The sequence below is a fragment of the Tauraco erythrolophus genome, chromosome 23, assembly GCF_009769465.1.
Source record: "Tauraco erythrolophus isolate bTauEry1 chromosome 23, bTauEry1.pri, whole genome shotgun sequence".
In the NCBI taxonomy this organism is placed as follows: domain Eukaryota; kingdom Metazoa; phylum Chordata; class Aves; order Musophagiformes; family Musophagidae; genus Tauraco; species Tauraco erythrolophus.
In genome coordinates, this window is record NC_141487.1 from 7,089,251 (window position 1) to 7,106,021 (window position 16,771).

General features: G+C 41.3%; 1 protein-coding gene across 2 annotated transcripts in view; it reads right to left on the minus strand.

Moving 5' to 3' along the window:
• Positions 1-523: 523 nt before the first annotated feature.
• CFAP74 (cilia and flagella associated protein 74) overlaps positions 524-16,771 on the minus strand; it is a 46,007-nt gene continuing 29,759 nt past the window's right edge. For both annotated transcript variants that reach the window (XM_086625688.1, XM_086625687.1), the window contains exons 22-38: positions 14,475-14,562; positions 13,687-13,860; positions 12,219-12,352; positions 11,315-11,591; positions 10,719-10,826; positions 9,892-10,046; positions 8,518-8,652; positions 8,011-8,120; positions 7,388-7,443; positions 6,535-6,654; positions 6,115-6,267; positions 5,334-5,463; positions 4,644-4,798; positions 3,471-3,609; positions 2,538-2,665; positions 1,854-1,988; positions 524-637 (exon numbers count right to left, since the gene is read on the minus strand). In XM_086625688.1, the coding sequence (XP_086481814.1) occupies positions 524-637; positions 1,854-1,988; positions 2,538-2,665; positions 3,471-3,609; positions 4,644-4,798; positions 5,334-5,463; positions 6,115-6,267; positions 6,535-6,654; positions 7,388-7,443; positions 8,011-8,120; positions 8,518-8,652; positions 9,892-10,046; positions 10,719-10,826; positions 11,315-11,591; positions 12,219-12,352; positions 13,687-13,860; positions 14,475-14,562 (2,311 nt within the window). The remainder of the gene's footprint in view (positions 638-1,853; positions 1,989-2,537; positions 2,666-3,470; positions 3,610-4,643; positions 4,799-5,333; positions 5,464-6,114; positions 6,268-6,534; positions 6,655-7,387; positions 7,444-8,010; positions 8,121-8,517; positions 8,653-9,891; positions 10,047-10,718; positions 10,827-11,314; positions 11,592-12,218; positions 12,353-13,686; positions 13,861-14,474; positions 14,563-16,771) is intronic.

Below are 16,771 nucleotides of genomic sequence, written 5' to 3' on the forward strand. Positions count from 1 at the left end.
GTCACTACTTCCTCCTTGACCAAGTGTCATCAGGAAGATTTCAGTGTATTGTAAAAATGACTGCCCAAACAATTTGCAGGAGAGCTGAATAAGAAGCTTTATTCTAGCCTTAAGATAGAAAAACTCAAGGATTTTCCAAATCCATTAAAATACATCTGAAATTGGAAAAAGATATGTTATTTGAAACTTGCCCATGTAGATGTAAGAAAGATACTTTTCCTGGGGAATGCTCACCTTTGGAAGACACTGTGATTAACAGCAGATGTATCTACTTGGCCTCATTAATTCTTTCTTCTACCACAAGATTATTGTCACAGAGTGAAACTAGTGGAACCCGAGTTTACAGAGAATTTTGTGTGGGAAAAAGCAGAAATATTACATATCACCTTCCTTCCCGCTTCCCTGCTCACCTCACGTATTTGCAACAGTCTCAAAATCTTCCCAGGTTTCACCCGAGATCCTTATATTACTGATTTCCCAGCAATACAAGCCTCTGTCTTCCTTTCCATTTAGCTTGGGTCCCTCACTTAGTGGAAGTGTATGCAGACACAACTCTTGCCATGAAGAGGATTCTGTAAGATTCCTTAACGTCACCTTTTAAGGTCAGGAGGGCTGTCACAAGCAGAGGCTCATCAGCCTACAAAAAAAAAACCCAACATATAAAATCAACCTTTTTTTTTTTGTGCATAGAACAGATTAGTTGATCAAGTTCTAAATTATGTATTTCACATCTCAGTTGTAAGACATACCAGTTAGAGCTATAGATTACCTCTCTTCCCACTGTGTTGGCTCTCTTATATTTCCACCCAACGCTCATACTACAGTAAGTAAAGTAGCAATGACCAAGCATTCTGCCTCCAGAATGCTACAGATACTGTCATCACGTTACAACCACCACACTGGGCACAGCAGCAGAGTATGCTGCCGGGAGGGCTGGGAAAGAGGTGGATCTTGTTAGCCATCGGTTAGTGTTAAATCTTGTGTAACAACCGGTGGTTTCCAAGAGGCACGATGTCAACCTGATACATCATGCCAGGAACTCTGCTGCCTTCTTTCTGCACATGATAGCAGCAATCTTCTAATTTTGGAATAAGCTACTCATTCTGCCATCCCACACACATCTCACAACAAAAAACAGAGGAGTAAATCCTTTCAGTCTCTGTGAACGCCCAAGAAGATGAATCAGGAAGGGCAATCACAGCCCTGTAGCGTTGTTTGGACCTCATACCTAGACTCTGCAATACAAAAAGGCAGAAGTAGCCAGGGACATGGAGTTTGTGAAGTGGAAAACTCAAAAAGGCCCCGCTGACTTCCAGGAACATAGCACAGGAAGGGCAGCCCTCAGCCAAAAGAAAGGTGAACACTACAGCAGAACGATCCATGCAAACTTGGTTCTGAGTCAGAAAGACTGGAGGTTTTCTTGCACGGGGGGTGTTAAAAATCTCGTTTCAGTGTGATCAAAGCTGTCTGGGTTCACCACCAGCAGCAGCGGTTTGGTGCTGTCCCATGCAGTGGCCTGCAAGCAGTTACTCTAGTTCTGTAAGATGCACGGGACGAACGCGTGTTCTTTTCATCGCACCGATGAATGCAAGTCCTCGGCGTGGCAGCAATTCTCCAAATCACACATTGCTCCTGGCTTTCGTTCCCGTATCAGTGTTTGCACCAGCCTAAACTCCCTTCAGCAGCTACATGTGTTCTGTCATCCTAAGGCGTCAAAGCAGCCTGTACTGCTGACGTCGAGATCAGATTTGTATCGCTCCGTAAGTCGGTGAAAACAGCTGCCACACCCTTCCAGTTTGAGCAGCGACTTGTTCCAGTTTGAGCAGCGACTTGCTGAAGCAACTGTAACTTACGCGGAAGTCAGCAGGTGGCACCCAAGAAACACCGACGCGTTTCACCCGGCCAGGCGCAACCGTTCCCTTCACAGCATCGACGGTGAATCCCTTCTGCTGCAGCAGCGCCAGGCTATCCCACCCGAACTCCACGTTCTGCGAGGGACACACACAACACCCCCTCGTTACACACCCCACACCCCCTCGTTACACACCCCACACCCCCTCATGGCAGCCCGCTGGGCTCCCTCAAACACAGCGACTGTTCACTACAGGCTGCATTGCCCACTTGCTGTACGTGGGCCTGCTGCTTGCCAAATTGCTTCTGCCCTTTGAAACTGCAGCCATCCATGTTGTTCGGTGTGCCAAGTTGCCACAAAATAATATACCAAAATAACAGACTCGGATCAGTAACTCAGTTCTGTGCTCAAACGTCTGTATTTCAGAATTAGGGAAGCAAACTGCTAAATTGATTTTGTTGCTGACTTAGTATGATGATGCTAATTCCTCTTATTAACCCCAGAAAAATAATCTTTTCTTTTCAAACATTGATGCTTTTGTAATGTAAAGTTTACCAGAAACCCTGAAAGCTGTATTTTTTAATTTAGAGACTGAACTTTTGACAGAAAGAACTAGTAGCCGTTTGTACACTGTCAGTGTTCTTTACAGTGTCTGACATAAAACTGAACTTTTTATTTTCTTCACCTTCTTAGATGCAAAGCGTGCTGTCTGTATAGCTCCAACCTTCAGTTCCGCCACTGCTGGCACTGGAGAACTCTCTCCCTCGATGTACTCCAGAATCAAGAGAATGGACTTCACTGGTTTCTGTAGCTCTAAATAAAAATGAACCAAGTAAACTTTGAGACAGTCAAGACTGAGCCATTATCGGCTTGGAACAAGCATAAATGACACCAGGATGGTGCAAAATAAAGTGGTGATGTGACAAATTAATGGGTTGGCGTAGATAAGGAGATCCTCCTTACTGACTTAGTGAAGAATTACGCAGAAGGAGGTTTTGCATGATTTGCAACTGCAAACTGTAATTGTTAATTGTTCATCACATTTCATGCTCCTTTTCTAGCCCCATGGCACATACATTGTGTGTGCTATGTTCTTACTTGTGTGTGGTATGTGTTTGGATTTATTTATAGCTCGGGAGCTAAGAGTTGCTTATGTACTGGCTCTGAACACAGATCCTGTCCAAAGAAATTAAGGAAGGACAAACTCAACCTCCTGAAAGTCTGTTTCATAACAGTACAATCGGGAGAGTCTAGGATATGTTAGTATATATAAAATAATTTTATAAACATTTAATGCAAGTCAGAGAAGTGGCAGAAAGCAAAGATATCTTAAAACTTTGTAGTAGTAGTAAATTATAATCCTTTTTTGCAAGGTAAGTTGCAAAGATAGAAGACTGTAATTAGGATATAATTTGATTAAAATTAAAAGAAAAATCTTTCTTTAAGAGAAAGTTTCCTGCACTTTTTTCGGTGTTACAAATATAGGCTATACTATAACACTTATTTATTCTGATTCTGGAAAAGTTATCTTTAATTTGCTTTTTCTCAAAGGATGAGGAACACGCCCATGTGTTATCTCTCACTGTTCTGTAACGGAGCGTGAGCCATTGCACATTACCTCCTTCTAGCGCTTCCTGCGACGGCACAGGCGATGGCACAGCCAAGGACTCCACGGGCACGTCCAGTGGAACTCCCCCTTCCACAAACATGGGATGATCTCTTGCTGCTCCCTTTAGGTGGATCACGTGGGCTATTTTCTGTGCAAGACAAGAAAGCTTCAAGTGCAGGTTACAGCTTAAGCATCGACGTAACTGCAATACTGACACAACAGCACCAGCTGCACAGACATTACTGCATCACCTGCCTACACAAATGCCAAGAGTCTCTGTACTCTGGTGCAGGAATCCTCCATCTGCCCCTTGTGCTGCCCACTGAGGCGCCCGTTTTCAACAACCTTTCACTCTTGGGCAATGTGCCTTGGGAGGGGCCTGGACAAACTATTTACACTAAAGCCACCAAGAGAGGCAAAATTCAGCTGCTGCCAAACTTGACTGAAGTTTGGCATCTAGGACCAGTCTCCGTTTATCTTCAGCTTATTCCGATTTGCATTCTGAAATGCAATTCCCAAGATATCTCAGGACAGAAAACTTGCAAGGAGAGAGACAGTACTTATCTCCTCGCTCCCAGTTTCCGCTCTGTGCAGTGCCTGCTGACGGTCATTAGCTGGCACTCTGCGTTATCTTTTGGTCAGTGTCTTTTGGACCACAGCACAAAGCCACCTGCTGTGCTGTCAGCCTGTACATCCTGACTCGGGCTCCACCTGAGCTCTGCAGACTGAACGCTCCTTCCTCACGCTGAGCGACTGCAGAAGCAGCTCCCTGGCACTCGGTGCACCCGGCAGTTTGCACCCTGCGCTGTAGCTCCTCTCCCCACCGTCATTAAACACTCCTTGCCGAGAGCCCGCTGGGAGCTGTGCTCAGCAGCGTGACCGCAACCTAGCTGCCACCTGACTTGGACAGTGCAGACAGCTGGGCAGGAGACAGGGCTAAATCCCAAGCCACTATCGTTATGAATTAATAACTGAATATTTAAAATGGTAAAAAAAGTCAGTGGGCCCCAAACCTGCCATCTCCCATCTACATCAGTTAATCTAATAAAGATATTTCTGGCTGCAAATCCTGTCCACTAGATATAACTACTGGCAACTCCTACTAAGATCCATGCTGATAAAAATCACTGGATGCCACATTCAGACTCTGATTTCATACTCCAGGTATCTTGATTGTCTCACCTTGCCAAAGAGCACAACCTTGAGACGGTCAGAATAGTACAGACTTTCATGATCAGGACTGAAAGCAACAATAAAATCCTGACTCTTCCCACCAACAATTTCTCCTTCTGTTGGAAAGATGCTGAACACACTTAAGCCATTATAGTTCTGTGTTCCTGGCAAACAAAAACGAGGATGTGAATAAGAAAGGAGGGCTCCTCTGGTTTACTTCTTCATGTATTTTAAACTCATGTAGTTTTTGTTGGAGCAGCAAGTAAGACCTGTTACATGGTTTTGCAGCAAAACAGAGTGTTAGAAACACCAGATAAATCCATCTATCAGTTTAATGCATCCCTCTCTAGAGGAACTGAAGAAGCATCATCAAAGTCTTCCTGTATTCTAACGCGGTTTTACAGAGATGGGCATCCCTAAAGATAATCTTTAATATGCAATTACTACCTGGGTTTCTTTAGATTCAAACACTAGTATCTCCTTACTTGTGGATATTTGCTTAGGCTGCATAAATTTACAGCTACCCATATTGAAAGAATCAGTACAGCTCCTACTGGGTAAACAAAACGATGTCTTTAATTTCAGTGATGTGATGCCCCAGGTTTTGACATTTGTGTAGATCTAACAGGACAAAGTAATGCTGCTTTATACTTCATGAGTCTTTAACAGAAGAAAGAGAAAAGAGAAAAGCAAGTTTACCAACAAACTCTGTTCTTTGCAAAGAGGACGTAAGAAAGGATGGAAGTCTCTGCTGATCTTTGTCCCTTGTTGGTGAAAGCGAATCCAGTTGCATGGAGTATCGCAGGGTCAGCGTGGAAGTGTTCTGTATCTGATGACATTAATTGACACCACAGTATTTTCATTAAGAAAATTGATTCTCAAGCCTGTGGGATCCATAGCTTGTGAACTGGCTGAATTTATTGTGCTGCATTGCTGCAGATGTTGAATCGGTTCAGCTTCCCTTGACTGTACCACGACAGACCCCACATGCTCTTTGTAGGACCAGTCTGCATTTCACCCTGTACCTCGGTCACGGCTTTGGGTGGACTCGGAGCAGCCCCCGTTGTGCAGCAGCAGTGGACAGAATACAGAAAGAGGGCAAATATTTCTCACATTGGTAAAAGCAAAACCACTGCTGACTTCATGTCCCTCTGCATACTGGCTCGATCTACGTAGGAGATCACACAGGCCACTTCTCTTTTACAGAAGGTACTGGATCTCTATTTTTTGCGTAGGCTGCAGACAGGACAGGAGCAGCCAACAAGATCCTCTCTGCAGAGCTTTGTTATCTTTGGCCTGAAACTGTCTCGGCATCCACTGACTCTGCCAGCCGTGCTTTTAAAGCACGTTCTTTTGTCAACAGCTTGCCACTCAGCCTCACGTTCTGCCAGACTAGAAACTACAGAACTCACTACAGAACTCCTCTTCCTCCTCACAAAAACTGCGGATACGCTTTCTGGTTCAGCATAGCGGGATTTACCTTGAACGTGGAAGTCATCTTCTCTCTAGCTATGACGTATCCCATATTGAGTTCTTCTCCCACAGAGCAAACAGTGGATGGCATCACCCCACGACCAGTGATATTTAGGGTTAGGTTGGTTTTTGCCATCTGGATGTCCAGCATTTCAGAAAACTGCCAAGAGGACATCTGTGTTAGCCTTTTCGCTGATGGAAAACATCTCCCACCCTTCCAACTGACCCCTCTCCCTCAAACAGGCCATGACTACCAAACTTTCTGGATTCAGTGCATAGACAAATATCCAAATATTGGGAGGGGCTACACAAAGGCAACAAAGTTTTTATTATTATACAGCCTCATCCCAGTCAGTAACATTACGCAGACCGTTACATCGCTCCGTCTCTCCTCTTTTTCCCCATTACCAATGTATCTCTTACTCACCTGTTTATTCTGATTTGGACAAAAAGAGATGATGAGGGTTTTATTTTCACCTGCCTCAAGCATTCCAACTGGTCTGACCAACAGGAAGGGACCACTGGGATTCAGAACTGAGTATCCTAGCTAAAATATTGGAACTCAAGGAAAAAAGTTTACAAACAAAGACTCAGGGAAAAAAAAAAAAGAACAGTACTGTATCGCTCAGACCAAAGATGTATAAACCAAACATCAATGAGCTTTTTCAGAGATCAATAACTAAAAGAATGTTTTTTGTTTTTTTTTGTTTGTTTGTTTTGGTTTTTTTTTTTTTTTTTTACACAGAATTCAAATATCTGCAAGATCCTTTTCCAGGGAGTAAGATCTCTGTTAACTCCATTTTCAGATTTTGCCTGAAATGGGTCATTACCACCCTAAGTTCCAGAACGTGCCTTCTCCTGTGTTATCTCACACAGGTTAACCCAGACAAGCCAGTGTGGTAGCCTCTTCTTCCCAGTTATTTGGAAATTCAGAGAAGCACTGTGTGAGAACTGAGTTGGTTGTTTCACACACACATCAGACTGTACCGACACTGGCTTTGTCTCAGCACCTTACACCTTTAGAAAGCAGTGAAGTGCTTCTCAAGTTTGGCTCTATGCAGAACTATTTCCAGTTAAAAAGGTGGAAAGGAATTAGCTTTCCAGTAGGGCGTCCAGGCTTGTCCAATATATTCTCCACATCCCCTCTTGCCTCACTGACAGATGCGCATTGTCTGAAATCTGCCACCTCCTGCTTGCTCTACTGTCAAACAGCTCCTGCAGATGAAGACTCCAACAGAAGCTGAACAGCAGCTGAACTGACACGCTCCAAACAAGGATACTTCCAGCTTCTCCGGGCAGATATTTTGTATTGTGATTCGCTTCATCATTCTGTGGCCTGAGGGGAATGAAAACATTGCAAAGAGTGATGGTGCTCACTCATGAATTACCATTCCTCCTTTTTCCTCACGCTTCTACCTGGGCCAAACATTCATTCCATTTCTATGGCTAACACATCAGCCAAAGCTCACCAAAATACTTTCTGTATTTGGTCAGTTTTGCCATCTGGATGTCCAGCATTTCAAAAAACTGCCAAGAGGACATCTGTGTTAGCCTTTTCGCTGATGGAAAACATCTCCCACCCCTCCAACTGACCCCTCTCCCACAAACAGGCCATTACCATCAAACTTTTGGATTTAGTGCATAGACAAATATCCAAATATCCAAAGTTTGGACAGTCACTTGTAGAGCTCAAGATTCCATGTGTCAGGATCAAGTCTGGTTTTTACATGCCTCAGCTGGCCAAACAGGCTCCTAATTTTCCACCTAAGTGACTATTTCAGGGCTAATTTCTATATTGACTTTTGAAAATCAATTAAACAACATAAAAGAAAATCCAAAGCTATGCTCACAAGAAATGAACATCAGACAGAAAAACCTCAAAACTTGAATTCAAATGTCATACCTACGGCAACATCACCAAAATTGACTGTGTTTTTTCCATTTTCTGAAGTGACCACAACAGATGGTGCTACAGCTGGACAGTGCAACTCCAAATACAAGGTGTTGTAAGGGCTAGAGAGATAGTAGAAGGATATTTGCTCTTGGATCATACAGATATAAAAACTATTGTCAAAAACTGTTCTTGTTCTGTTCGTATCACAGGATATCATTAAATAGGTATTACAAAACAATACATAATTTTTGGTAGCTGACTTGTGTATGTCTAAGCAGAAAGATGAACTACACCTGGCTTAAATTTTTCATACAATTATTTGTTAAGCTGCTTTGATATTCGTGTGTTTGGTTCTTATCCAGCTAGTGCGTTGTAAGCATGAGCTTATATCACTGACCTATAAAGTAAGTAAGATCAGAAAACAAATTTCCTCCCCAGATGAATGAATAAACATGTCCACCACTTCCCCCTCAAATTTCGGAACTATCACGTATTGCAACATCTAACTGCAAATACCTGCAGCTCAGGTTTTCAGAGCCTTTCTTTGCATCCATATGTCCACTTGCAACCAAGCACGGGATCATGTATTTGTCAAACCTCCCACTGAAATTCCTCATCAGGAAAGCCTGGGCTGCCATATAAGCATCAGAACTAGACAATCCAGGAATAAGAACCATCTCAGAAAGTGACAGAACAAGAAAAAAATCCAGTACATACCTATCGAGCTACTTCTGTTTACCGTTCGTCAGTCATCCGTTTGAAACTGAACAGTAAAACTAAGTCACTGTCTCGATGCACAGGAACGGACCTGCTCTACTAAGTGGTTTGCTTTTCTTGCAAAAAAAGCATTAAAATTATAAACCCAGATAACAGATGTTATACTAAAGATTGCAAATCCTCAATACAATTTCCTCGTGTTGAATACATTAAGCACTCCAGTGTCTCCCAGTACTTCCACATCGTTTGAATGATATACATAAACACACATGATCACATTTCTGTAATGCAATAGGCCAAGCAATACCTCATATGGGAGTTTTCAATTAAATTTTATTTTTATCATCTGTACTGGAAGTATTTAAAAATTACAATTAATGGATTGAAATGAACCTGAGATTTAAATCAAAAATATCCAACATCCAGTACAGCCAGATGCCTGGTGTTTAAGCATGTATTTACTTCCTGACACTTCTAAATTCCTCATATTAGGCAGAAGTGTGGTTCTAAAAAGTTGAATTCCATGCTAAACAAGGGATGTCAAGTACCAGATTTTGCATCTAAGTACCCAGATTTCCAGCTAGCACGTCTTTAATGTTAGTTCTCACTGAGGGACATGTATTGTGTAACAACTCTTCAAAATGCTCGTTTTACAGCACCATTACATTTCCAGAACTGAAGATGACCATGACTAATATGATGGACTATGTAAGCCCTCAAAAAAAAAAAAAAATTAACCCAAATCCATGGATATGGGCCATCAGGTGGTTTCCATCTGGGCTGAACGTATCCAGCTCTGTTCGACCTATTCAGAAAAAGTGTATTAGCAGTAGTTTCTTTTGGTAACTAAGTCCAGCTTTCTATTGCCCTTTACAACAATTCCCTCGCTGGTTCAGCCCAGTTTACCCAGACAGCCACATCTCATGCTTTCTGATACATTCTTTGAAGTCTCCAACCCTTCTGAGGCACAAAGGGATTCTTCGCCTTACATGAGAGGGTACAGCTGTGTGGCTTAGAAGTGGCACTAATTTTGGAAACAGCCTTTGCAGCGTAGCTAAAGCTATTTCTTCTCTATAGTTTGCTTTCTTGTCTACCTATAGGTTTAGCAGATTGATTAAACTACTCATAAAGAGAATGTGGTCTATGTAGTACAAGGTGCTCTTGCTGACTTACTCAGGCTTTAACTCTTTGGATTCTAGCTGTTCAGAATGATGCAGAGAAGTCAGGTGTTTACTGCCTCCATCCCTTACGAGCTGTTGGGAAGACTGCTGTCTGGTAACGGACATGCTTGCTTTCTTTCCCTCTCTCTTTCCATCTTTCTTCCTTTTCTGCAAACACACAGAGATGTTACGCGCTGAGGGTGATCCCTGGTGATCCACTCAAGACATCAGAGCACAAACACACAGCCCTCGGCCGAGGAGGTGGCAGAGTGCACAGAGCCACGCAGCAGCAGCAGCAGCGTTACCATAACGAGCCACAGGCACAGGAGTCATCACGTACGTTCCTAACAATGTAAAATTAGTTGTAATGGACACATTTTACCCCATCTTAAAAAGAGCTCCCCTATTGGAGCAGATGAGTGAAAGACTGTCTCTCATGGGAATTTTACCTATTTATCTCATAATTAAAGACACCATAGGTGCTCACATAAATTAACCAACCCACAGCATTGCATATAAAGTCCATGTATGCTGCAAATCTGCAAGAAGAGTAGAAACTTTTTTTTTTAAAGAGTACTTGCAATTAGCATTTGCAAGAAAATCCTCCAGGAATGCTTTTGAAATTGTTAGCATGAAATTAAATTATCGCTCAGTAAACACACTACACGTTACATGCAACGCTGCAGTCATACTCTTTTCCTTTATAGGCAGGTCTTACATGGATCACGAGTTTGTGCTTCATTAATATGCAGATAATTTTACAAATAAAATACCATCCAGAGAAACAAGTTTCTGGAAGTAACAGCCCAACAGCACGTGCTAGTTCTTAGCATTCCTTACTTGTATTTCTGCCCCTGTTGCAGCTGCTCTGCAAAGCCTCTGAGCTGCCTCTTCTCTGATTAGCTGATCTGACAATGTTGGTCTGAAGGACACTTGAATCGAGCTTTTCTGGGAATGAGAGAGCACACACAAGAAGGATGGGCAAAATTCAGCCCTCATACATGTGTTATACCTTCAAAGCTCAATAGGAGCATACACATGACAGTAAAAAATCAACAAATAAAATACAATTTTTCTCCAAGTGAATAAGATGATGCTCAGGATAAGGTCACTTGCAGCTTTTTTGGAACTCCACTATGTTACACTGGGCTGGTTTTACACGACCAATATTTCTGATACTTAAACGTTCTTCAAATAAATTGTCATGACAACACTGAGGAAAGAACATTCAGGGTGTAAATTCCCATAAAGCATTAGCCAGATTTGATGGTTGACCCTTCACATCCAATTTTAAACATTATTTCAAACAATACAAAATATTCCAGCTATTCTAATAATAATTTACATTCCGAGCTTCACTTACAAGGGACAGCATCTGTAGAGATGTAGATGATCAAAAGATCTGGCAGAACACTTGATGTTTAAAGGGAATTTACCTGCCCAGGCAACACAGTTCCAACAGAAGGTGTAATTGTCACTGGACAGCCTTCTGGCACACGGAATTCAAACGAAGCGGGTCCAACAGGGGCAACTTCCCCGTTGCCAATCCTTGGGACAGCATGAGTCAAGTGGCTGACGCTCACGTGGGAATTCATCACATACAGTGTTGCTGCAGACACACCATTTAACGCTGTTGCAGCAAACTGAACCAAGGAATGAGACAATTCAAGAGGTGGGTGGACTCCAACTGCTTTGCATGACAGCTTGAATTGTCTAAAAATAAACACATGATAAATTGTCTCAGCATAAAATAGTCTCTTAATCAGCCTGGAAAATAGGGAACTAATCCTGTAGTCCCTATTTAAGCAGAATTTCAAGCTTGCAATGGGAATTTTGCCTAAAGATGAACAATAATACTATCTATTTTTAATGCACAATTGGCTAGAGTCCCTACTTGAATTCTTCCTCTGTGAACTTCTGGAAATACATCTAGTCAAATCAAAGTTCGTGCCATCATTATTTCAGTAGCATTAACTTAGTGTATGAAGCATTTTTACAAAAAAAAATAATCCTTCAGTAATTCTGCTGAAAAAGCAAGCAGAACATTGCAGGTTAGGACGACCTGGGGCAAACTTGCAGCTTGGATATGGGACAAGGGTAAGTTTCAGGTGGGACAGGACAAGTCATCTCAGTTAAGACAGACATGTAAATGAAGGATGAAACTAACAGGCACTGAGCCACTCTTGTCAACTGGAGAATTCCCACCTGCTTCACACTTTTATCCTAGCCTTACCTCTTCAAAGTAGGCAGGGATTTAATTTCTGAACGAGCTTAACAGTGGAAGTCCAGTGTGGTCTGGACTTCTAGATTACCCACTACTCAGTCAGTTTCTTACCATACCTATTAATCTCTGACTTGCAGATTAGTTCAAAGCTGTACTCTTTCGCCTCGTTAGCTTTAAAGATTATATCCAATGTCAGGCTTTCGAGAGGAAGAAGAATTCCAAGTCCGTCATTGGGCTGAACTTCAACAAACTTCAAAATGGCAAGATAAGAAATTATTGTTATTAAAATAAGAAATTATTAGTTAAATTATCAAATTATTAAATAAATTAAAATAAGACATTACTGCCAAGATATGAAAATTTTGTTACTAAATGTACAAGTGTCAGGAAAACAGAAACCTTCTAGGGAGAAGCTTTCTAGTGAGCTGGTGACTAGTGTCTGACTGACATGCATTTTTCTAGTCTCAAAGTAACTCGAGAGGCATTAACACATCAACGTGGCCTTCAGGAGAATCTCCTCTCCAGCTTCTTACCATCTATGGTAACAGATGTTCTCTAATGAGGTTTATTTACTCTTCACAGACAACTGAATGAAATATAATAAAAATCTCAATATCTCCTGTATTTTTTGAGTTGATTCCTGCATGATGTGCAGATACCATAGTGACAAGTACCAGTTTAACATCTACAAACGTATATTGGTTTGTGTTTATGAGCTGATGATCAATCAAGAATGTCTCCCCGTCACATTTTAAGTTAATCATGAAACACGCTGTGAAGTAAAGCTTTAACGAAGCTGAAGATTCCAATTCCCTTAATCTAACTCCTTGATTTTAATCCCTAAAACAGCAGAAAAGGGAGAATGCCTAATTAAATGCTGGGTCCCTCTAACTCTTGTTCCAATATGCCAAACCATTTCACACTGTGATCATCAAACTATTGTGAAGCTTGAACAGCTAACTTTTTAAAAAAAAAAAAAATAAATTCAGTAGACCTCGCCCACACAAAACTGGCAGCTCCTGTGATTAATCTAGGTTCCACACCAACTTACGATCCGTCAGAAAATACCTAGGCATGGCTCAAGGGATGATTCCCAACGAGCCGTTTGGACACGGCCATCCTGCTTTAAAGACAAAGTGTTCAGTCACCTGATTGCAAACTGCACGACATTGCCCAACCTCAAGGGCAAAGCAACATCTCTAAAGCCCGTTTTATTTCGTAGTGTAAGTGACCCGTGAGTCTGGAAGAAAAGTGCACCAGGTATTCTGTTAGTAGATATCTTGGTGTGAAAAACAGGAGCTCTATTAGGCTAACTTTATCCTCTTAATGTTATGCAGGTGAGAACAGAAAAGTCTCCTCGAAGATGTTTATAGTGCTTGGAAAATGCTTAAGGGATAATAAGATGCAACGTACACAGACCAATACCAGAACTCATTTGCGTGTTTCCACAGCGCTGCAGGGAAAAGTATTTCCATGGGTTTGCAAGCAACAGTAAGGATTTATTTACACTCACACTGAAACATGTTTCCATAATAATGAAATCTATTTTGATACAGAAGAGATGCATGTGGGATAACTACATACCTCTGGGAGCCCCACAAATCCAAACTCTTGTGGCAAGATGGATTTGTTTGTTAGCATGACATTTGCCTGCACAGCTTCATAGATTGTGCAGTATCCAAAATCGATTTGTGCTGGACTCATTTCCAAATCAGAAGTAGTAACAATTGCATGGACAGTAAAATTAACTTTTTTAGCCTGAAACAAACGCAAGAGCACAGGATAAAAAACTCCATCTGTGGCATTGTAAGGACAAGACTTAAGTGAAACATCATCCAAAAATATAATGCAAAAACATTATCCTGCCCTATTCCTTGACAATAACATGTGTAAATGTAACATACCTATCTTGAACTTCAGCCTCATTGTTCTCCAAAAATAAGCAACAGAAAATGTCTCTTTGATAAGAAAAACTAAAAAAAAAAAAGCCAGTATCTGTATCTCAAATTGCATATGCTAGGATGGAATCACACCTCCATCTCCAGGAAATGTAAACTCCTAAGAACATCCTACATCTGCAGTAGAGATCAGAACACAGAGATTGTGCTGTGGTATCTGATAACTCTGCTACAAAATAAACCACAGAGAGCAGATGAGCACAAACCAGAAAGGATTTAACTTTTTGTATTGAAAACATGCCGACAGGAAGAAACTACCAAATCTGTACTATCACTTTAAGCACCTTTTACTATTATCATAGGACTTCAATTAGTAAAGAACTAGTTTAAGAATAGGTATCATTAAGTGAATATTCACCAAAATAGTTTACATCTGTTGTCAATCTGATAACCAATATAATAAAAATCACTAACCTTATCCACAATCAGTATTGTCACTGGAACTTCCAGAACTCTTGTCTCTTTATTAAAATAGCTCCCTGCATCTTCAGGAAGAGAGTGCCTAAAAATAAAAAAGTACCCTCAGGTTCATAAAAATATTTTGACTACTTTCTAGCTAAAGGGAATGATAAACTTTTGATGGATGTATTTCTGAACAAAAAAACACAACAAACCAAACCTGTTCCTTAAGGTCTAAAAGTTTTATTGTTCAAAGCTTTTAATCTTAACACAGTATTTGTGCTCAAACAGGAGCATCCACGTATCTAAGTGGTTAAGCACCAACTCCAACGCTTCACTGAAGGACAATCTAACTTGAATCTGTATGCAAGATATATGCAAGTATTAAGGAAAATGGTGGAAGAGAATACCAACCAAAAATTAGTGATCTCTGAAGTTCTGCCTTCTGACCAAGAAAAAGAAGATGCAGTCAGATCAGAAGCAGTATGGAGTTGTCACAGATTTCCTCGAGAACGGCACGACCTCCAGGCAGTGTCTGCGCAGGTCGCACGGATTGCAAGGCTATCCAGCAATGAAGTTGGAATCATTGACCTTGCACGTTAACGTTGGATTTTTTACTCTTTAAAGACAGGATTTTGTACACACAGGAGTTTAAGGGAGTTATTCACAGAGGTCTGCAGCCATTCATGTTTTTTAAAATGCCATCCGGCCATTTCAAATTCTGAACAATTTAAAGCTTAGTTTATAAGCAGAACATAAGCCTTCTGTATCTTTGCTGCAAGCTCAGCACACAGCCAGCCCAACCTAGGCAATGATTTCCTCCTGACACTGACGTTAATTACCAGCCAGTCTGAGGCAGAACCAACTGTATCACAAAGCAGAGAGACACAAATGAAGTGAAACAAATTTGGAGACCAGTAGTGTCTGAATATCTACCGGATTAGTAATTGATAAGAAATACGCAGGTTTTCTGTAGCTGAAGCATCTTGCTATCATAAGCTCAATTTCAGAGCTCCAAGCCAAGCCCATACAAAAGCTCCAGCATTTTTAGCTCTGCTGGTCTATTTATAGTGTCTTACAGCAGAGTGAATTGCTTCCTCTTCTCAGGTCTGCACAGTAATAACGTTCCTACTACTACTACTGAAACTACATGCGATTTTTTAAATGCATTGTTAAAGAACAATTAATGAATAAATAGCACCCAGGCAGTCACCATGGTGATCGGAAATCTGTTACTTTGCAAGTCTGAAGTGTGGCTTTAGAAGGTGATCCTCAAAGGTATTGCTACCTTGTTTAAAGGCAGGAACTGGAGGTAAATTCAAGGTAGGAATAAAGTATCAGCTTTCACTTTGTCACAGGACGTTAGAATAGCAGAGGAAATTATCCTATTACAAAATAATCCAGAGGGAAACAAATAACTGCTACTGTGTGTACACAGCGATGGACTCTGAACGAGCCCTTGTGCCTTGAGGAAAAGATACCGAAACGCTCCAAAAAGGGCATCTTCGTGCTTAAAAGCAATTAAAGATTGAGAGATCTTTACAAATGAGAGATCTATACAAATGAGATTTAGACTGCCAGCATCTGCAGGACTAGTTCCAAATGCAGAAAAACTAAAAGATGTGGTATTTGAAAATTCTGAAAGCCATCAGATTTGAGAACTTGCCTTCAAATAAACAGAAAACTCCTGCTTCAAACACCCAGACAGTTACAAGTATTGCGACATCTGGCCAGGCATTTCGGTGTGCACGGACACTCGGGAGAGCTTCCCGAGCCTTCAGTCATCTACCTGTTCACCTGGTGCTGCTGAGTGAGGGTTTCTTTTCACTTTTGTGTCACTTTCAATACAGCTATTTATTAATACAGCTTGTAACAGTGAGTCAAGGAGGAGGCATTTACAGAAATGTGTCACTAGCTCAGTACTTCCCATCAGCTCGCAGCAAGCTCATCTTCCTCTGTCATACACGCACGTCCCCTGTGTTATCTGTACGCTGAAACAGCCAGACACTTATTCTGTGTGTCAGAAATGCCTTAATCTCATCAAATCTCCTTTCTGAAGCTTCCCCATTTTCCAAAGGAAGATTAATGTTCTAAATCCAAGCTGTGCTTCTATCCACTCAGTAAGTGTAACAGTGCTTTACAGCATCTGAAGTTCAGGAACTGATAAAGGTTACTGGTGGTGTAATCTGATAGGATTTGAGAAGTTGGAAGAACTGTAAATACTTTTAGTTCTCTGAATACTAACCTGGTGAAAATTTAGAAGTCGGTGATTAGAGACTCAATTTAGAATCCAGAGATGCTGAGCACATCAG